This window comes from Mustelus asterias, chromosome 3 (assembly GCF_964213995.1).
Source record: "Mustelus asterias chromosome 3, sMusAst1.hap1.1, whole genome shotgun sequence".
Taxonomy (NCBI): domain Eukaryota; kingdom Metazoa; phylum Chordata; class Chondrichthyes; order Carcharhiniformes; family Triakidae; genus Mustelus; species Mustelus asterias.
This window is the reverse complement of record NC_135803.1, coordinates 148,055,692-148,078,274: the sequence shown is the minus strand read 5'-3', so window position 1 is coordinate 148,078,274 and position 22,583 is coordinate 148,055,692. Positions and strand designations below refer to the sequence as shown.

General features: G+C 48.3%; 1 protein-coding gene across 2 annotated transcripts in view; it reads right to left on the bottom strand.

Annotated features, from left to right (window-relative positions):
* Nucleotides 1-22,583, bottom strand: part of LOC144491702 (ubiquitin-like modifier-activating enzyme 1) — a 288,773-nt gene that overhangs the window by 79,727 nt on the left and 186,463 nt on the right. For both annotated transcript variants that reach the window (XM_078209895.1, XM_078209896.1), the window contains exon 22: nucleotides 22,065-22,256. In XM_078209895.1, the coding sequence (XP_078066021.1) occupies nucleotides 22,065-22,256 (192 nt within the window). The remainder of the gene's footprint in view (nucleotides 1-22,064; nucleotides 22,257-22,583) is intronic.

The window sequence follows — 22,583 nt, the reverse complement described above, 5'->3', positions numbered from 1 at the left end:
CTGGTTTCAATATGCGGCGACCCTACGGCAGGAAGTACTTCTTCTTTCACATTGTAACTTACAATGAAAACCTTCTGAAGTCCAGCGCTGAAGGAGTTTATTACTGAAACCAATTACACGTGCTGTCCTCTCCTTCTACTCATGTTCCTACTGGGCAAAGGAAGTCTGAGACAAAATTAATTCCATATTTAAGCTGCCCCAACAAAGCGGGACTATTTAGGCTCCAAATTCTGCTTAAAGGAGCACAGACAACTCATTAAAGGATCTCAATGGATGCTTTATCTGCTATTTGACCTTTCAGTTTCTTGCGATGCCGAACATTAAATTTAGAAATTTCAGTTTCTGCTGAAAGGGGGTTCTGTATCCAAGTGAACTCTCCTGACTCCCCAATCACAGAAGTGCCTGTTCAAAGCAGACTGCAACGGACCCGGGCTTCGAAGAAAAACGGGCAGAAAATCACAAAACTGTTTTGCAAAAATTCATGTCACTGCAAACTGAAATGCCTGATCTTTTGTGAAACCTTCCAGCGAAGGCTTGGTGGGCAGATTTAATTATTCCCCCACCCCCAACTCCAAAATTCCCAGCTGAACAGGAACTGTTCCTTCAACACAGGAAGACAGGAAGAAACTTAGTGGAGGGATCAATGGCCAGGGAGCAGAGATTTAAGATAGAATCATAGAATTCCTACTGTGCAGAAAGAGGCCATTTGGCCCATCGAGTCAGCACCAACCACAATCCCACCCAGGCCCTATCCCTGTAACCCATATGTTTACCCTAGCTAGTCCCCCTGACACTAAGGGGCAACATAGCATGGCCGATCCACCTTACCAGCACGTCTTTGGACTTGGGCAGGAGGTTTAGAGAGGATGCAAGGAAAAAATCTGTTCACCCATAGGGTGGTTGGTGGGAGTCTGGAGCTCAATGAAACTGAAAGGTGGAGGCAGAGACCCTCATAACATTGACAAAGTATTTAGATGTGCACTTGCGATGCCAAGGCATATAAGGCTATGATTCAAGTGCTGGAAAATGGGATGAGAAAAGTGAGGTGGTTTGTCTTTGACAGGCGCAGATGCAATGGGCCAAAGGGCCTTTCTCTGTGCTGTAGACATCTATGACTTTATGACACACAACAATTAGCCGAGGTCAACATTTCCTCTTGGCCAAATGTGATTTTCCCCATGAACATGTACATGGGTGTCACACTGTGTTCAGGGCTGAGCACTGGATTTACTGCAAGAGAACTTCCCCCAGCCACATCGTCCTGACAAATCAGTGCTATAGAACAGAGAGGAGCGCGACAATCTCTTTCCTGGTTAGGAAATGGGAAGTAAGATGCGTGGCATCACCATGGCTTCGTGATGACAGGACTACTTGTTAATAGGATTGCTGTGAGTTTTCCACTGGCCTGCCAGCAAGGTTATCAACCACGCGTGGAGGGTGTTGGCAGCATTGGTGAGCGCCAGCGCGTTACATAACAGAACGCATCCACTGATACACCCATCACGCTCCCCAACACTCACCCTTTTGTGCCACTCCCCACCATCCCTTATTTGATTTACTATTGTCACATGTATTAGTATACAGTGAAAAGTATTGTTTCTTGCGCGCTATACAAAGCATACCGTTCATGGAGACAGAAATGAGAGAGTGCAGAATAGCTAGGGTGTAGAGTGCCATAGCTAGGGTGTAGAGAAAGATCTCTATGAGATAGGGAAAAGGCAGGCAAGTGGAGTTAGGATGAGATGGAGATCAGCCATGATCATATAGAATGATGGAGTGGGCTCGAAGTGATGAATTGCCTACACCTGCTCCTAATTCCTACGTTCCTAGGACATTCTGGGATGTCCTGGGGGAAGAGTATTTTGACCGGGGAGATGCCCCTTTTGTGGCACATTGCCCTGCTACCTAAGAAGGGGGAATCTCCACCTCCTTAAAAACTGATACTTGGTCGCCCTCCTCAGCACGGACTATAAGATTTTGCGAGGACAATGTCCACCTTTACACCGTGCTGGACCATGTGATCCACCCTGACCAGTCCTACACGGTCCCGGAACGTACCATCTTCAATAACATCCACCTCGTCCCGGACTTGATCCACCATTCTCAGGGGGCTGGTCTGTCGAGAACCTTCCTGTCTCTCAACCAGGAGAAGATGTTCGACAGAATGGATCACAAAGCACCATGTTGCCTGGATCCAACTTCTGACAAAGATTTGACAAAGAGTCATCCAGACTCAGAATGTTGGCTCTATTCTCTCTCCACAGATGCTGTCAGACCTGCTGAGATTTTCCAGCAGTTTCAGATTCCAGCATCCGCAATAATTTGCCTTTACGCGTCTTCTGAATGCTGGCGCAGAGTGTCTCGTTGAGGTTAATGAGGTCAAACATTCCTGGAAGTGCCGGCTTGCTAATAATGTTACAATTCATTAAAATGAGGAACCTCATTACGCCACAGGCGGAAGATCTTATTTCCTAACTCTCACGAAGTTTTGGGCCATTTCCACTGACCTCTTAAGTGGGCTCAGAATTCCACCCAATATCTTTTTCACCAGTTAACTCATCCAATACGTTGGGAACGTCCAAGCCTTTATGTTCACGAGCCACTTAGGAGCACACCAGAGGGAACCAGTACAGTTTAAAATCAAACATTCCCATTGGGGCGGCATGGTGGCACAGTGGTTAGCACTGCTGCCTCACAGCGCCAGGGACCTGGTTCAATTCCAGAGTGTGGCGACCAGGGGATTTTCACAGCAACTTCATTGTGGTGTTAATATAAGCCTATTTCAGCCCACCAAGTCTGTGCCGACACAGATCCCTCTCTAATCTAATATTTTCTTGCCGCTACGTGGTCCATATCCCTCTAATCCCTGCCTATTCATGTATCTATCCAGATGCCCCTTAAATTTAAAAGGTCTCTTTATGTCAGTTTGATTCAGCACTTGTAGCTCTGAGCCAGAATGACATGGTCACAGTGGATAGCCCTACTGCCTCACAGCACCAGGGACCAAGGTTCAGTTCCGGCCTCGGATCACTGTCTGTGTAGAGTTTGCACGTTCTCCCCATGTCTGCGTGGGTTTCCTCTGGGTGCTCCGGTTCCCTCCCACAGTCCGAAGATTTACAGGTTAGGAGGATTAGCCATGGTAAATACGTGGGGTTACGGGGATAAGGCGGAGGGGAGGGCCTAGGTGGGATGCTCTTTCGGAGAGTTGGTGCAGACTCGATGGGCCAAATGGCCTCCTTCTGCACTTTTGGGATTTTATGGTTTGACTGAAGTTTGCACGTTCTCCCAGTGTCTGGGTGGGTTTCCTCCGGGTGCTCCGGTTTCCTCCCACTGTCCAAATATGTGTGGGTTAGGTGGATTGACCATGATAAATTGCCCCTTAATGTCAAGGATTTAGGAGGGTAAATATGTGGGGTTATGGGGATAGGACCTGGGTGGAATTGTTGGCTGTGCGGGCTCAATGGGCCAAATGGCCTCCTTCTGCACTGTTGAATCTATAATTGGAAGGCTTGGTTGGTAAGGGAGTTGACCTCCGCATGCTCACACAATTACTGATGTGCAGTGTCTGTATCTCTTGGCTGATTTCAACTTCCTCACACAATGTTCCACTCACTTGCTGCCAAATCCCCTGATGTTATCAACATCCACTGTATAAAGATCAAGGCAAGGAAAGGGACACTGAGTTTCAATGTGACTCTTTGTATGGTTAAAACCAGCAATAACATCTTAACCCTGAAGCTCTCCCTCTGCTACTCAGAAGTTAATAGCACCATAAAACCGCCCCCCCCCCACCAAGACTCTCGGATAAAGTCATAATTCTTGCAACAAATCCCCTCGAGTCTTTTTGCACAACATCATTTCCAAAGCCCAAGTCACCGTTTCGCTGTTTCTCTTCACATTAAAGGTAAACAGCTGGCTGGGAGGCGAATCTCTGAATCCGGAAGGTACAACTAAAAGGCTTGTGGGAGCAGATTCAACAGCACATTTCCAACATTGGAAAATACTTTTGAAAGCAGGAGGAGAGCCGGGCAGTGAGAATAACGAAACTGCTCCTCAAGGGGCTGGCATAGGCCCAGAGGGGCAGAACGGTCTCACTGGATGCGATTCAATAAAGTTCTCTCAAAATTCAAGGGTAAAGCCCTAAATTCGACAATTTGACTTACTGCTCTTTCTCAAGCTGCATCAGTCCGAATCACAGGAAGAGGCATTTGGTCTACTGAGCGCACTTGCCTCAAGATCGGAGTATCCTGCCTGAGGTCAACGGGCCTTTGCATGGTCCTGCGCCACCCGCCACCCTGTCTGCCCGCTACGATTCCCGTGGAAGGCAGGACGAGGAAATTCCACCCATTGGCCGGAATTTTACCACCCCGCCTGCCACGGGGAATCCGAACGGGCGAGGGACGGAACACGGAAAGGTCCGTTCACTTTGGGCGGGATTTTACGGTTTGAGGACAAGCGAGGCTGTGAAATTCTGCCTGTGGTGAATGTTCTTTTAAATTCATTCGTGGGACATGGGCGTCGCTGGTTGGCCAGCATTTATTGCCCATCCCTAGTTGCCCGAGGGCAGTTGAGAGTCAACCACATTGCTGTGGCTCTGGAGTCACATGTTGGCCAGACCGGGTAAGGATGGCAGATTTCCTTCCCTAAAGGACATTAGTGAACCAGGTGAGTTTTTCCAACAATTGACAATGGTTTCACGTCATCAGTAGATTCTTAATTCCAGACTTTTTTTTTATTGAATTCAAATTCTACCATCTGGTGGGACTCGAACCCAGGTCCCCAGAACATTAGCTGAGTTTCTGGATTAATAGTCTAGCGATAATACCACTAGGCCATCGCCTCCCCTCCTGTGCTGACTAATAAAAGGGCTATTTAACCTAATCTTACTTTCCATCTTTGGTCATAGCCCTGTAGGTACAACACCCCAAGGATATTCATAAATACATGAATAGGATGTGAGTGGAGAGATACGGTCCCTGGAAGGGGAGGAGGTTTTTGTTCAGTCGGGCAGCACGGTCGGTGCAGGCTTGGAGGGCCAAATGGCCTGTTCCTGTGCTGTAATGTTTTTTGTTCTTTGTTCATGTTAAGTATTTTTTAAATGTGATGTTCTGCCCCTTTCATGCAGTGAGTTCCAAATACCCACCATCCTCACAGTGGAAATATTTCTCCTAAACACCTCTCTAATCCATCTCCCAATTATGTTAAACAAATGCTGTCCTACCAAGGAAAATGAGTCCTTCCTATCCCAGTTTCTCATAATTTTCCACACCCTAATTTACTGCTTCCTCCCTCCCCCGTCTCCTCTTTTGCAAAGAAAACCACCCCAACCTATCCAATCTGTCCTCATAGCCGGGGATGAGGATTTCATAGGCCAACGACCCTCTGAGAGAAAAAAGTCTTCACACCTCCACCTTAAATGGGAGAGCCCTTATTTTTAAACTGAGGAGAGATTGGTTAAACTGGGCTCGTTCTCCCTGGAAAGGCGGAGAATGAGGGGAGACCTAATAGAGGTGTACAAAATTATGACCGGTATAGATAGGGTGAACAGTGGGAAGCTTTATCCCAGGTCGGAGGTGACGATCACTAGGGGTCACGGGCTCAAGGTGAGAGGGGCGAGGTATCACTCAGATATCAGAGGGACGTTTTTTACACAGAGAGTGGTGGGGGCCTGGAATGCGCTGCCAAGTAGGGTGGTGGAGGCAGACACGCTGGCATCGTTTAAGACTTAACTGGATCGTCACATGAGCAGTCTGGGAATGGAGGGATACAAACGAATGGTCTAGTTGGACCAATGAGCGGCACAGGCTTGGAGGGCCGAAGGGCCTGTTTCCTGTGCTGTAATGTTCTTTGTTCTTTCTCCCCACAAGGGGAAACATCCTCTCCACATCCGCCCTGTCGCATCCCCTCAGGAGCTTTGTGATTCACATACCAAAGTGCCCAGATCCCTCTGTACCTGAGTTCTACAATCTGATTTGATTTGATTTATTATTTTCACATGTATTAGTATACAATGAAAAGTACTGTTTCTTGCACATTATACAGACAAAGCATACCGTACACAGAGAAGGAAAGGAGAGAGTGCAGAATGTAGTCATAGCTAGGGTGTAGAGAAAGATCAACTTAATATGAGATAGGACCATTCAAAAGTCTGTTGGCAACAGGGAAGAAGCTGTTCTTGAGTCACTTGGTACGTGTCCTCAGACATTTTGTATCTCTCTCCATTTAACTAATATACTGATTTTCTTCCGCCAAGTGGATGAGTTTACATTTTCCCTTGTTACTCCCATCTGCTATTTTGTTTTGTCCACTCACATAACTAATTCTAAATCTCTTTGCAAACTCTTTTTGCCTTCCTCTGTACATTCTCTAGCGAGATCACATCCTTCCTGTACTGCTGTGAGCTGATCTGCAGATAGTACAGGGGCGGCACGGTGGCACAGTGGTTAGCACTGCTGCCTCACAGTGCCGGGGACCCGGGTTTGATTCCTGGCTTGGGTCACTGTCTGTGTGGAGTCTGCACGTTCTCCCCGTGTCTGCATGGGTTTCCTCCGGGTGCTCCGGTTTCATCCCACAGTCCGAAAGACGTGCTGGTTAGGTGCATTAGCCATGCTAAATTCTCCCTCAGTGTACCCGAACAGGCACCGGAGTGTGGCAATTAGAGGATTTTCACAGTAACTTCATTTCAGTGTTAATGTAAGCCTACTTGTGACTATTAAATAAACTTTACTTTGCACCAACTTTGATCTAAACGATGTTCCAGCATAACTTGCGTGACTTTACTCTCTCGGCCTTTGCTAATAAAGGGATGTGTCCTGTATGAGTTCTTAACCACCTTACCGATCAGTCCTGTTACCTTCAGAGAGCTGTGGACATAACGCCCCAAGGTCCCTTTCTTCCTCTTCTCAATATCCCACCAATAATTCTCTCTGTTTGCTTTCTTTGTCTTTCCCAAATGCTTTCCCTCACATTTCTCCTGACTGAATTCTATTTGTCACTTATCTGCCCACGCGCCCAGTCCACTGACATCTTCCTGCAGTCTACAGCTTTCTTCCTCACTCTCAACCACGTGAATCATTGGCAAACTTCTTAATCACGTTCCCACAATCTAAGTCTAAATCATAGATGTATCCCACAAAAAGCATGGGATCACAAGCTGAGCACTGTGGAATCCCATTGAAAACAGCCTTCCCAGCTGTCCAGATGGCTACAGCCTCCGCCATTCCCTCCCTTAGCAGCCTGGGATACATTTTATCCGGATTTGGCAATTTATCTACTCTGAAAGATGCTAAATCCCTTAAATATTTCCTCTTCACTAGTTTAACCCACACTCTTCCTCTTTCACTGCAATATCTGCTTCAACCCACAGTGGTTAGCACTGCTGCCTCACAGCGGCAGGGACCTGGGTTCGATTCCCGGCTTGGGTCACTGTCTGTGCGGAGTCTGCACGTTCTCCCCGTGTTTGTGTGGGTTTCCTCCGGGTGCTCCGGTTTTCTCCCACAGTCTGAAAGACATGTTGGTCAGCTTTGACAAAGGGTCGTCGGGACTCGAAACGTCAGCTTTTTTCTCTCCTTACAGGTGCTGCCAGACCTGCTGAGATTTTCCAGCATTTTCTCTTTTGGGTGCGGGTTAGGTGCATTGGCTGTGCTAAATTCTCTCTTAGTGAACCCGAACAGGCGCCGGAGTGTGGCGACTAGGGGAATTTCACAGTAACTTCATTGCAGTGTAATGTAAGCTTACTTGTGACACGAGTAAAATAAAACAAAACTTTGACACCAATTCCACCCTGCATGGCAACCTCCCAATCTGTCCCAATGCATGATGACAGTTTTCTCAATCTGACAGATGATGCTGACTCCTTCTCAGAAAGTATCGTCCACCTATCTATCTTTACGTGCGTATTAAGTTTATGTTTAAGTTTATTTATTAGTGTCACAAGTTGGCTTACATTAACACTGCAATGAAGTTACTGTGAGAATCCCCTAGTTGCCACACTCTGGCGCCAGTTCGGGAACACTGAGGGAGAAGTTTGCACGGCCAATGCACCCTAACCAGCACGTCTTCGGGACTGTGGGAGGAAACCGGAGCACCCGGAGGAAACCCACGCAGACACAGGGAGAACGTGCAAACTCCACACAGACAGTGACCCCAAGTCGGGAATCGAACCCAAGTTCCTGGCACTGTGAGGCAGCCGTGCTAACCACTGTTTTAACGTGCTGCCTCTGCATATGTCATAGAGGTTTCCAGCATGGAAACAGGCCCTTCGGCCCAACTTGTCCACGCCGCCATTTTTAAAAAAAACTCCTAAGCTAATCCCAATTGCCCGCATTTGGCCCATATCCCTCTATACCCATCGTACCCATCTAACTATCCAAATGCCTTTTAAAAGATAAAATTGTATCCGCCTCTACTACTACCTCTGGCAGCTTGTTCCAGACACTCACCACCCTCTGTGTGAAAAAATTGCCCCTCTGGACCCTTTTGTATCTCTCCCCTCTCACTTTAAACCCATACCCTCTAGTTTTAGACTCCCCTACCTTTGGGAAAAGATATTGACTATCTACCTTGTCTGTGCCCCTCATTATTTTGTGCATATGTTGGTGTGTGTGCAGATACATTAGTATCTCTACGTGTGTGTGTGTGTGTGTGTGTGTCTCTCTCTCTCCCTGTGCAGCTTTTTGTTACATTTTTGAAATATTTGGCTGGAAACTTTAAGATGCTTTCAGATATTGTACCTGGAAATCCTTTCCCGCTTGGCCTGGGACCCAGAACCACAGGGGCTGAAAGCAAGCGCGGTGATGTGGCTTAGTATGGGTCTTTGCTTCAGTCTGCCAGCGAAATATTTTGTTGAGTACGGGTGAGTGCTTCCATCTGAATGCTATTACAGTCCCCAGTACAACAGAAACACTGATGTAACCATTCTGTGTAGTTTGATCCTTCTCCTGGGTCCAGCTGCTAACTGTTCTGCGTGAGTGTGTGCATGTGTATATTTCATGGAAATATACATTTACCTCTGGGGTCTTAAAAAGGGATTTTAACTGGACTGAGCCGGCCACTATTAGCCCAGTTCCGGTAATTCACTTCCATTTTGTTATCTGAGTCTCCTTGATACTTACATTCTGATTCAATTATACTGGAACACAAATGGATTTCTCTGTCATTCAGTAAGGGAGTGAGTTTTCTTTCCGCTGGGTTGTATATCTGGCGTAATGGTGACATGGGCAATAATCAGCCTGAAATCCAATCACCACTGTTGCTTAATAACTGCAGTAAATTAGCCCTAAAGGATGAAACTGATCTCTAGCCTCCTGGGATGTGATTGCATTTTACAGACCCACTGGCTCTGCTTCTGGTGACCCTCTCTCTCTCTCGCTGATCATTTTAACCCTCTGGGTGCCCTACGCAGTTTAGCAGCAACAGCCTCTGGGCTTCTTTCAAGAAAAGCACTCTACCTTCGCCTTGGACCCTACCTCTGCAAGGTTCAAGCCCCGTGGATGCATTTAGATGGCGGATGGGTAAGGGCCGTATCATCCATTGTCTAGTGCAACATCTGTCGTTGCGTCTGCGTCGAGGAATGCAGATGGGCAGACCCAAAAGCTGCAATTTCTTGGCCAAAGTTAATCCACCCATCTGTGTTTCACAAAATGACGCACACAGAGGGAACATTCAGAGGGAAATGGTGAGAAATCCAACCTATAGATGCAGTCCACAAGATCTTTTGACTCACTTGCTATCATTCTCTCTCTGCATCAGCTGCTCACTTTTGAGACAACTAATTTTGAAGAGACTTTGAGCGCAGAGGGGAGGCGATGGCCTAGTGGTATTATTACTAGACTATTAATCCAGAAACTCAGTTAATATTCTGGGGACCTGGGTTCGAATCCCACCACAGCAGATAGTTGAATTTGAATTCAATAAAAAAAAATCTGGAATTAAGAATCCCATGATGACCATGAAACCATTGTCAATTGTTGGAAAAACCCATCTGGTTCACTAATCTGCTGTCCTTACCTGGTCTGGCCTACAAGTGACTCCAGAGCCACAGCAATGTGGTTGACTCTCAACTGCCCTCTGAACAAGAGCAACTAGGGATGGGCAATAAATGCTGGCCAGCCAGCGACACCCATGTCCCATGAATGAATTAAAAAAAAACTGAATGGTGTTTAGTCACTGCTGCAGTGGAGTTGCTGCATCGTCCAATCATTTTCAACAAACTGACATTGGTCAGGAAGTCTGTTACCCTCGGAACGAGGAAGGGAGGAGCAAAAATATCAGCCAAGGTTCTGACTCCCAATACCATGTTGGGCAATGGGCAGGTGTGGGGCGGCTGTGAGAGCCCCATCCCTCGCCCCCCCCGCCCCCCCCCCCCCCCCCACCCCCCCACCTCACAATGAGCTGGATAACTGACCAATGGTCACTGCAAAAAAAATGGAATTGAGCGCTAGCCTTGATAATGGTCCCATGAAATTAGATATTTAAAATGTGGTAAACAAGGTGATTCACAGGCATGGAGATAGCCCATGAGTGAATGTCAATGGATGACACATCCAGCGTGGGGAGAAAATTCCAATGAACATGGAAGCATTTACTGAGAAATTTCCAGGCTGAATTTTGCATGCTGCTGGCGGACATGTTTCATACAGGGTGTCACGTTATCATAGAAATCATAGAAACCCTACAGTGTAGAAAAAGGCCATTCGGCCCATCGAGTCTACACCGACCACAATCCCACCCAGGCCCTACCCCCATATCCCTACATATTTTACCCACTAATCCCTCTAACCTACACATCTCAGGACACGAAGGGGCAATTTTAGCATGGCCAATCAACCTAACCCGCACATCTTTGGACTGTGGGAGGAAACTGGAGCACCCGGAGGAAACCCAAGCAGACACGAGGAGAATGTGCAAACGTATGATAGTACTGGTTCAGTGTTATTCTCGGCGAGAAAGCTGGTGTGAATCCCGCCAGCCCTCTCGGCGCGATCTAGACCTGAATTGTTAAGACTCTTGGGAGGGGGTGGGGCACACATTTTCCCCACGTGAAAAGTGGTATGCCCATGGCACTGTGTCTGATTCACCCACCCCAGGGGTCACCTGAGCAGCTCAATCAAGGGGGTGCTGCATTTAAACAGCTCCACAGAACGTGGTCACGGTTAAGCCAAGAGAATGGCATCCAAGAGATTGGCAGCCAAGAAGCCTATTATTTCATGGTTCATGGAGGGGACCCTGACATGAATGTTGGATGCCATTGGGGTGCGAAAGGCTACCACCTACCCGCAGGCGGGCAGGAGACCCACAAGTAAGGTCACCAACCCTGCATGGGAGACTGTGGCCGCACTGGTGAGTGCCAGCACCCTCCACAAGAGGATGTGGGTGCAGTGCCAAAAGAAAATGAATGGCCTCCTCCGTGTGCTCTCTCTCTCAGACACCTCTCGACACGCCACCCGCACCCTACTTATTGCCACCTCGCTGTGCTCTACCAATCGACCTCCCACTCACTTCCTCTTCCTCCCTGATGGCCCTCTCCTCTCAATGCATCCCTGTTCACACTCGGCACCCACACATGTCAGGCATCATCACCCTCTGACCCAGCACAAGGCCTGCGCACAACCTCCCTGTCTGTCTCCCTGCAGGATAAGCTCCCTCACGTAACCGCCGCGAGCGAGCAAAGTCAGGCAGTGGAACCACAGAGATAAGGATCCTGACTCCATTCGAGGAGGGAGCTCTGGATCGCACAGGGGAGAGGCAGGAGTGGGTCTGTGTGCGAGAGTGGAGCAGGCAAGAGAGGGGAAAGTGAGGCCCCTCTTCACTTGCATCCACCTGCCCAAAGTCGAGGAAATTCTGCCTCTCCCAGACCTTTACGATCTAACACTAGCCTCCTCATGGCACCAGGTTCGTATTTTCCTGAAGCTGTAGTAACTTGCGCCAGTGTGACACTGATGGGTGGGAAGATACATTGGGGCTAGAAGTTGTGTTGCGACTCCTGCTAATGATATGCTAATTAATGCACATTAATCAGGGTCACGCCCTTCCTGGGCATGAACCTCATTGCATCACCACAGGGGAGCTGGGAAAATCATGAACCAAAATCTCGCCAGCCCAAATCCCATTTTTGGCCCCTCACGTGATTTAGCGGCCATTACAGGACTTGCACCTGCAGGCAAGGTGGCCATTAAGTCACGGTCTGGAGAGTTGGAGGGCATTGGATGGAATGGTTTTGGTCTTGCAAATTAGAGAAATGTTTTGGCACATTCTTGATGAGATGCAGGATAAGGGATCAAAAGTAGAAAGGTCATCAGGGAGTCGAGGGTGGTAATGGCACTCGAGGTGGATCAGGTTGTCAGCTGTACACAGACATCTTAGGCTACTGTCTCCATTCACTGAGTGTCAACAAACCCAGAGAACCAAGCCACAGTAATAGTCAAGTCAAGGGATGGGGTCACTAATTTCTATTTCAGATATAGGAGTGATAGATTGAGGTTTAAACTGTTAGAATTCCAGACAATGGGTGTTATTCTTCCCTGAGAAGCTGAGGTGAAGGCTGAAAATTCGGAACACCACCAAGGGCATTTAAAAATGCATGTGGGCATCACTGGCAAGGCCAGCATTCATTGCCTATCCCTAATTCATAGAATCATAAAATCCCTACAGTGCAGGAGGCCATTCGGCCCGTCGAGTCTGCACTGACTACAGTCCCACCCAGGCCCTATCCCCATAACCCCATGCATTTACCCTAGCTAGTCCTCCTGACACTAAGGGGCAATTTAGCATGGCCAATCCACCTAACCCGCACATCTTTGGACTGTGGGAGGAAACCGGAGCACCCCGAGGAAACCCACAGACACGGGGAGAACGTGCAAACTCCACACAGACAGTGACCCAAGCCAGGAATGGAACCAGTGTCCCTGGAGCTGTGAGGCAGCAGTGCTAACCACTGGGCCACTGTTCCACCCCTAATTGTCCTAAAAATGTCAACGGTTGGCATCTCAGAGGGTAGTCAATAGCCGGTCACTTTGCTATGGATCAGGAGTCATATGTAGGCCAGACCAGGTAAGGACGGCAGATTTCGTTCCCTAAAGGGCATGAGGGAACCAGGTGGGTTTTTCTGACAATCGGCAATGGTTTCATGGTCATCAGTAGATTCTTAATTCCAGATTTTTTTTTATTGAATTCAAATTCCACCATCTGCTGTGGTGGGATTCGAACCCGGGTCCCCAGAACATTAGCCAAATTTCTGCATTAATAGTCTAGCGATAATACCATGAGGCCATCACCTCCCACAATATAATAACTGGGAATCTGCTTGATGCATTGGAATTTATTGCTTTGAGTCAGCGGGGTGACTGTACAATATTACAGTGCCTCATTAGTGGTGTGCAGTTAAACTCTTGCACTGTGACCATCTGTCCCAGCCCATCAGTTATATATTCTAGTTTCACAGAGGTTGTCATTTTAATGATCTAACTGTCTGCAGACAACTGAAAGTACCAAGGAAAGATACCCCTGTACACAGCCAGATGAGAGTTAGGTAAATGCAGCCAAACCTATTTGAGCAATGTTGACTTGGAGACAGAAGAGTAATACCCTGGGTGAGGACACTTCATATAGCATCTGATGCAAAAGGCAATTGGAAGCTGAAGTATTTTGAACCGATGGCATGACAAGAGGAGGTTGAGACTGGGATGATGAGGGTCTGCTGCCTCCACACAACTTAATGGGCCCCTTCTTCACTTCCTCATTTCCGGACATTTCACAGCTTGGTATGGCTTCTGCTCCGACCAAGACCTCAAGAAACTACAAAGGGTTGCGAACGAAACCCATTCCGTCACGCAAACCAGCCTCCCATCCATTGACTCTGTCTACACTTCCCGCTGCTTCGGAAAAGCAGCCAGCATAATCAAAGGCCCCACGCACCCCGGATATACTCTCTTCCACCTTCTTCCGTCGGGAAAAAGATACAAAAGTCAGAGGTTACTCACCGACCGACTCAAGAACAGCTTCTTCCCTGCTGCCATCAGACTTTTGAATGGGCCTACCTTATATTAAGTTGATCTTTCTCTACACCCTAGCTATGACTGTAACACTACATTCTGCACCCTCTCCTTCCTTTTCTATGCACTCCATGTGTGGTATGCTTTGTCTGTATACTGCGCAAGAAACAATACTTTTCACTGTATCCCAATACATGTGACAATAATAAATCAAAGCAAAACCGACCCTCAACAATGGTAATTTCAAATCCTGAGTCATTTACAGTGGAGATATCAAGAAACAATACTGGCAACAATGAACGTGGGGTGGCACGGTGGCACAGTGGTTAGCACCGCTGCCTCACAGCTCCAGGGACCCGGGTTCAATTACCAGCTTGGGTCACTGTCTGTGTGGGGTTTGCACGTTCTCCCTGTGTCTGTGTGGGTTTCCTCCGGGTGCTCCAGTTTTCTCCCACACTCCAAACATGCGGGGTGGATTAGCCATGCTAAATTGCCCCTTAGTGTCCCGGGATGTGTAGGTTAGAGGGACTAGCAGGGTGAATGTGTGGGGTTACGGGGATAGGGCCTGGGTGGGATTGCTGTCGGTGCAGGCTCAATGGACTGAATGGCCTCCTTCCGCACTATAGGGTTGCTATGATTTTTTTAAATGAGAGATATCCCTTCAGTTGTGTCCCCCCTCGAGTGCTGTGCTGCCACCCCCCCTCCCAATGAGCATTACAGTGTGACTCCATGAGTGTTACAGTGTGACCGAGTGAGGGTTACAGTCCTAGCCTCCTGGGGGTTACAGTGTTATCCCCTCGCGGGTTATGGTATACCCCCCTCAGTCAAGCAACAGCCTGACACAGTCACACTCACGGAATCATTCCTTACAGACAATTTTAAGGTGAGGGGGCAGGAGGATTGCAGGGGATTTGAGGAAGATTTGTCTTCACCCAGAGGATGTTGGGAGTCTGGAATGCGCTGCCTGGGAGGCAGGACACCTCACAACCTTTAAAAAAGGGTGTGGATGAGCACTTGAAATGTTATTACATTGAAGGCTATGGACCCAGAGCTGAAAGTGGGATTAGTGGAGATTTAGTGTAAATTTGTGAGTGCGGACCTGGTGGGCCGAAGAGCCTCTTCGATAGTGTCTGAGTGTATGACGATGTCCCAGACACCATCATCACCGAAAAGTAGAAGCTGGACAGAGTTAAGGTTTCAGGTTGAGCTGACTTTCTCATCAGAACATTGCAGTTTGAATGAAAGGTCGTCTTGACCTGAAACACTCTCCACAGATGGTGCCAGATCTGCTGAATCTTTCCAGCGTTTTTGTTTGCAATGCTGCATTGGAGTGTCAGTCTTGTTTGCTTATTTGGGTTAGACTTCAGAGGGAATATTGTGCACAGTTCTGGCCGCCACACTCTAGTTTGAAGTTTAATTATTATTGTCACAAGTAAGGCTTACATTAACACTACAATGGGCGGCACGGTAGCACAGTGGTTAGCACTGCTGCTTCACAGCTCCAGGGACCTGGGTTCGATTCCCGGCTTGGGTCACTGTCTGTGTGGAGTTTGCACATTCTCCTCGTGTCTGTGTGGGCTTCCTCCGGGTGCTCCGGTTTCGTCCCACAGTCCAAAGATGTGTGGGTTAGGTTGATTGGCTATGCTAAAATTGCCCCTTAGTGTCCTGAGATGCGTAGGTTAGAGGGATTAGCGGGTAAATGTGTAGGGATATGGGGTTAGGGCCTGGGTGGGATTGTGGTCGGTGCAGATTCGATGGGCCGAATGGCCTCTTTCTGCACTGTAGGGTTTCTATGACATCTATGAATGAAGTTACTGTGAAAATCCCCACACTCCGGTGCCTGTTCGGGTACACTGAGGGAGAATTTAGCATGGCCAATGCACCTAACCAGCACGTCTTTCAGACTGTGGGAGGAAACTGGAGCACCCGGAGGAAACCCACGCAGGCACAGGGAGAATGTGCAGACTCCGCACAGACAGTGACCCAAGCCGGGAATCGAACCCGGGTCCCTGGCGCTGTGAGCAGTGTTCAGCAGTGCTAACCATTGCGCCACCGTGCCATCCCACGAAGGATGTGAACCCATTGGAGAGAGTGCAGAAGGGGTTTACGAGAGTGGTTCCAGGGATGAGAAACTTCAGTTATGAGGATAGATTGGAGAGATTGGGACTGTTCTCCTTGGGGAGAAGGAGGAAAAAATGTACCTGCTCATTCAAGGATCGAGAATGAGACAGCACAGACTTAAAGTGATTTGTAAAAGAAGCAAATGTGATGTGAAAATAAACTTTTTCACACAGCGAGTGTGGAGTCTGGAATGCATTGCCTGGAAGTGTGGTGGAGGCAGCTTCAATCCAGGCATTCAAGAGGGCATTGTGTGGTTACTGGAATAGCAACAATGTGCAGAGGTACGGGGAAAAAGGCAAGGGAATGGCACTAAGCCATGATGCTCACTTGGAGGGCCAGTGTAGACACAATGGGCCAAATGGCCTTCCTCTGCGCCGTAACAATTCTGTGACTCTGTAAAATCCTAGGCTGGGACTTGAACCTGGAATCCTGTGGCTTAAAGGTGACAATGCACCAAACCGAGACACAAGGGAGGAACAATTTGTTTCCGCACTCCTGGATACAGAAGGAGGATACAGAACCTTTGCCTTTACTTTCCCCAGACACAATAACCAAAGGGGATAGAATTAAGGTGAGGGGCAGGGTGACAGAAAGGGTGAAAGGATGGTCGAGGCGGGAACCCTCACGACATTTAAGAAGCATTTAGATGAGCACTTGAAAGGTCACAGCATACAGGACTACGGACCAAGTGCTGGAAGATGGGATTAGAATAGATAGGTGCTTGATGGCCAGCGCAGACACGCTGGGCCGAAGGGCCTCTTTCTGTGCTGAAAGGCTCGATGACCACGACAATATTGCAGCTGTCTCCAGATTCGGTCGAGCACTCCACATGATCTTGGCTCTGTCAAAGGTTTGTGACTGAAGTTTGGTTTATTCTATTGAAATGGTGCAGGGGGGCTTCTCTGGAATGAAAAAATCCATCCACACAGATTGGATGCAGATGCAGTTTCCTGCGCAACAGTCTCTCGACTGTCTCAGGCTTCCAGTGAACTGCATCAGGCCCCGGAGTTCAAAGGGCAGGAGCCAGCTGGGGTCATCCCAAAGTAAAACCAGTTTAGTCTGTTTCTGTGGGAAACCTGAGTAATATCAGATGGTGAGGGGACAAGAATCTGGCTCGGTGCCAGAACTGAGCTGTCAGAACATTCTGCCCAGCTGTCATACATGCTCCTTATGTGGTACTCAGGGATACAAATATCGGTGTAAAAACCTCCATATATTCGAGATGGGCTTTAAAATCAATTGATTTTCTGATTCTCTGACCTACAGATCAAAATAAGGACTCACACCCCTGTGCCAGAACTGAGACGAGCCTTTTAAAAGTACTTCATTGGCTGTAGAGTGCTCAACTGGATGTCCCGAAGTTGTGAAATGAATGCAAGTCATTGTCTTTTCTTCTGGGTTAATCCACACCAGCACGGACTACAGATTGTACCTGATACAACCCCGGGCGGCACGGTGGCACAACAGCCCCACAGCGCCAGGGGCCCGGGTTCGATTCCCGGCTTGGGTCACTGTCTGTGCGGAGTTTGCACTTTCTCCCCGTGTCTGCGTGGGTTTCCTCCGGGTGCTCCGGTTTCCTCCCACAGTCCGAAAGACGTGCTGGTTAGGTGCCAATTGGCCATGCTAAATTCTCCCTCAGTGTACCCGAACTGGCGCCGGAGTGTGGCAACTCGGGAAATTTCACAGCAACTTAATTGCAGTGTTAACGTAAGCCTATTTGTGACACTAATAGAAGCACAGAATCCCGACAGTGCAGAAGGAGGCCATTCGGCCCATTGAGTCTGCACCGGCCACAATCCCAGCCAGGCCTTATTCCCGTAACCCCACAAATTTACACTGTTGATCCCCCTGACACTAACAGACACTTCAGCATGGCCAATCAACCTAACTCGCACATCTTTGGAGTGCGGGAGGAAACCGGAGCACCCGGAGGAAACCCACGCAGACACGGGGAGAACCTGCAAACTCCACACAGACAGTGACCAGAGGCCGGAATTGAACCCGGGTCCCCGGCGCTGTGAGGCAACAGTGCTAACCACTGTGCCACCACTAATAATAAACTTAAATTGAGGTTGTGAAATGAATGCAAGTCGTTTGTCTTTCCTTCTGGGTTAATCCACACCGGCACAGTTACACCTGGCACTGCCCCAAAACTAAACGACATATCGGGTGGTACATTTAAGCACTGAGCCATCATAACACCTTTTTCACTGAGCCAGGTTCCTCTAATTCATGTTATTTCCTGAATAAACATGTTCGGAAACTGGAAGGTACAGCCTCTGCGATGGAACAGAACATACTGGCACCATCTGCACCTCCATCTGGCACCGATGGGTTTGCCATAACAACATTACTTTCAAATGATCCTGAACAGGAGTTCTAATGTGATATTATCAGGAAAAGGCACATCTGTGCTCAGGTCACAGTGCTCTCCCCATCCTTCCTGAGCAACAGACGGATCACAAATTACCTGGTTCACGTGACGCCTGGCAGATTGGTATCAAATGTCACGAGATTGTGGTCGATAAATATCCCCAGCAGCATCTAGGCATCAATGTGTGCAAATGTGGACTTGCATTGTTGGACGACGTGCATGTATACACACACACATATATCGGTATATTAAAATGGTACCTTTTAACTTTAAGTTTATTTATTAGTGTCACAAGTAGGCTTACATTAACACTGCAATGAAGTTACTGTGAAAATCGCCACACTGCAGCGCCTGTTCGGGTACACTGAGGGAGAATTTGGCACGGCCAAGGCACCCAACCAGCACGTCTTTCGGCTAGTGAGAGGAAACTGGAACAGCCAGAGGAAATCCACGCAGACACGGGGGAGAACATGCAGACTCCCGCACAGTGACCAAAGCTGGGAATTGAACCTGGGTCCCTATCCCCGTAACCCCACTAATTCCCCGAACCTACACACCTTGGGACTCTTAAGGGGTAATACAGCCAATCAACCTAACCCGCACATCTTTGGACTGTGGGAGGAAACCGGGACATCCGGAGGAAACCCACACAGACATGGGGAGAACGTGCAGACTCCGCATAGTCACTCAAGGCCGGAATTGAACCCGGGTCGCTGGCGCTGTGAGGCAGCAGTGCTAACCACCATGCAGCCCCTAACGTACTTCGAGACAGTGCCCAAGCTCTGGTCTACAATGCATGATCTTTGAATGGCAGAGATTTACAGGCTAACACTTTGTTCAAAAGGGGCAATAGTTGTTTGCCAAACTTTTAAATAAACATGAATGCAAAGCACGGGTAACAATTGGGATAACATTCTGACGGGAGTTGTCCTGGTGATTTGGGGTAACGTTGGCTGGAAAAGCTGGGGAAAGCGTGCCAATGATCCCTTCCCGGATTTCCTCCAAAGCCCTTCCAATGCCACATCAGACGAGCAGCAGAAACCCCCATAGAAATTATTGGCTCCAATCCCATTGTTAAAAATCATAGGCCAAATGAATTTTAGGCCAAACTTTAGGCAGGCAATACTTAGCAGCCCTGAGGTAGGCTGCAATTTGTATTTTGGCGTCTCATTGTTCCTCGGAATCTGCCCTCTTCAACTCTTAACGTAGGAACTCTGTAAGGATGTTGGTTGTCAAGGCAACAGGGGCTCAATATGTCTCCTCAGCCTTCATCTACTTAAACTGCACCTGTACTTTATTATTGTGAACCGGTTTCTTGCAAACCTCCCATTGTGGTAAACTTTTTCTGGTCCCAAGAGCAACTCCATTTTGTGTTGGGAGGAAAAAACTCAAATCTTATATTTTAAATTCCGATGAGAGTTTGACCAACAGTGAGTAAGATAGGGCGGCACGGTGACACAGTGGCACTGCTGCCTCACAGCATCAGGGACCCAGGTTCGATTCCCGGCTTGGGTCACTGTCTGTGCGGAGTCTGCATGTCCTCCCCGTGTCTGTGTGGGTTTCCTCCGGTTTCCTCCCACAGTCCGAAAGTTGTGCTGGTTAAGTGCATTGGCCATGCTAAATTCTCCCTCAGTGTACCCGAACAGGTGCTGGAGTGAGCTAGGGGGATTTTCACAGTAACTGCATTGCAGCGTTAATGTAAGCCAACTTGTGACACTAATAAACAAACTTAAAACTACAGTTCATTTTCACTCACCACCAAGTATATTGAAGAAAAGAAGGCTTTTATTACATTGGATCTTCCCAAAACCACCAGCACAGCCTGGACTCGCATTACGTTTTGTGCAACTTTATAATGTAGTCTCAATAAAGGATCGAGGAAGGTGTCTTCCTGACATCCTTGGGGAATTGGGAATGTTAAAGCAATGAAAGGTTGATAGTGCCCTTTATCAAATCTGACCCCTCAAATTGTCCATAATGTTGTGATGAAACAAGTCATTATTCTCAAAGTGCGGACACACACCTCGCTCAATGTATTGACAATTCAAAACAAGGGATCTTTGCAGTACAGCTGTATAAAACTTCAGTTAGGCCGCAATTGGAGTATTGCGTGCAGTTCTGGTCGCCACACTACTAAAAGAACGTGGAAGCTTTGGAGAGAGCGCAAAGAAGGTTCACCAGGATGTTGCCTGGTCTCGAGGGTTTTAGCTATGAGGAGAGGTTGGACAAACTGGGATTATTTCCACTGGAAAGACGGAGGCTGAGGGGGCAATCCGATAGAGGTGTACAAAATTGTGGGAGGCACAGACAGGGTGGATAGTCGGAGGCTTTTTCCCAGGGTGGAAGGATCGACTACAAAGGGGCACAGGTTTAAGGTGAAAGGTGGTAAGTTTAGTGGAGATGTGCAGGGGATGTTTTTCACACAGAGGGTGGTGGGTGCCTGGAATGCGCTGCCAATGGAAGTGGTGGAAGCAGGCATGTTAGCAATGCTCAAGGTGTATCTTGATTGACACATGAACGGGAGGTGAACAAAGGGATAGAAACCATGTATTGGTGCAGGCTTGGTGGGCTGAAGGGCCTGTTCCTGTGCTGTATTATTCTTTGTTCTTTTTGGCTACAATGTCTTCCGCTGAACAGTATTTGAACATAGCTTCAATTATTCTTTTTCTTCAATGTCCATTGAGGACAAAAGATAGAAGTGAATTCCTTCTCTAAAATTAATCCTTCCTTTAAGACGGCCTTTGGATCCATGTTCAATGGTGAGGGCAACTTTATAAAAGATGATGAACATGAAATCGCGCCACCCCCAGCCCCAGAAAGTGCACAGTGACCGAACAGCAAAGATCGATCTTCTGTTAAAAATACTCCAGACTCCCAGCGGCTCACTCCCATCTCCAGTTCTGGGATTTCTATCTAACTGGTGAGTCAGGGTGGGTTGTGTAAATGGCTGTCTGCAGTCATTTAGGCTTCATGGTTGCCTGGAGACAGAGCCGGCTAATGGGGTGGAATTAGCAGTGTGTCTGATGATACGGTTTTGGCACACTGAATTCTGCTGCTTGATAACAACGTGTGCGGCAAGATCGAATGAAGGTAAAGGAGACTTCTCGCTGCAAAGGGGATGAGCTAGTTTTCATGTTAGGGGCGACATGGTGGCACAGTGGTTAGCACTGCTGCCTCACAACGCCAGGGACCCGGGTTCGATTCCCAGCTTGGGGTCACTGTCTGTGCAGAGTCTGCACGTTCTCCCCGCGTCTGCGTGGGTTTCCTCCGGGTGCTCCGGTTTCCTACCACACTCCAAAGATGGGCGGCTTAGGTTGATTGTCATGGTAAATTGACCCTTAGTGCCAGGGGGATTAGCAGGGTAAATATGCGGGGTTACGGGAATAGAGCCTGGGCGGGGTTGTTGTCGGTACAGACTCGATGGGCTGAATGGCCTCCTTCTGTACTGTAGGGATTCTATGGTGCTGACGGTCACTGGGTGAGGTCCAACAGTGGGCTGTAGTGCTCTGCGGCGGCTGGTGAGAGGTTTGTCAGACCCCAGGCCTGGGGTTTTGAAGGGCTGAGACCAATCCACTTACCTTCAGTGAAGCAGCTGGCGGAGGCTCAGAGAAGGCAAACAGAGGGACAGCCAGGTTGATGAAGCCATTTCTGAAGGCCCCTTTCGGCCTGTGACCCTGAACCACTTTGTAGAGCTCCAAGCACACTAGGCCGACGATTGCAGATGTGGTGGTGGCAATGGCGGGGATAATCCTCCCAGCAATCAGTTTGCTCTGTGACATAAAATAATAAAATCAAGGTTAAAGAGGATCTGCCTGAGTGTTAAACATGAACTCCAAATGTTTTTCACACTGCCAGCTTTAACCCAGTTACACCTCCTCCACCTGTAGGCTTAGCATTCAATGCCTGCTCTGAAGACCCAAGCACAAAATCTCAGCTTATCCCCCAGTACAGTTCTGAAAGAGTGCCGCACTGCCAGAGGGTCAGTACTGAGGGAATGCTGCACTGTCAGAGGGTCAGTACTGAGGGAGCGCTGCATTGTCAGAGGGTCAGTACTGAGGGAGTGCCGCACTGCCAGAGGGTCAGTACTGAGGGAATGC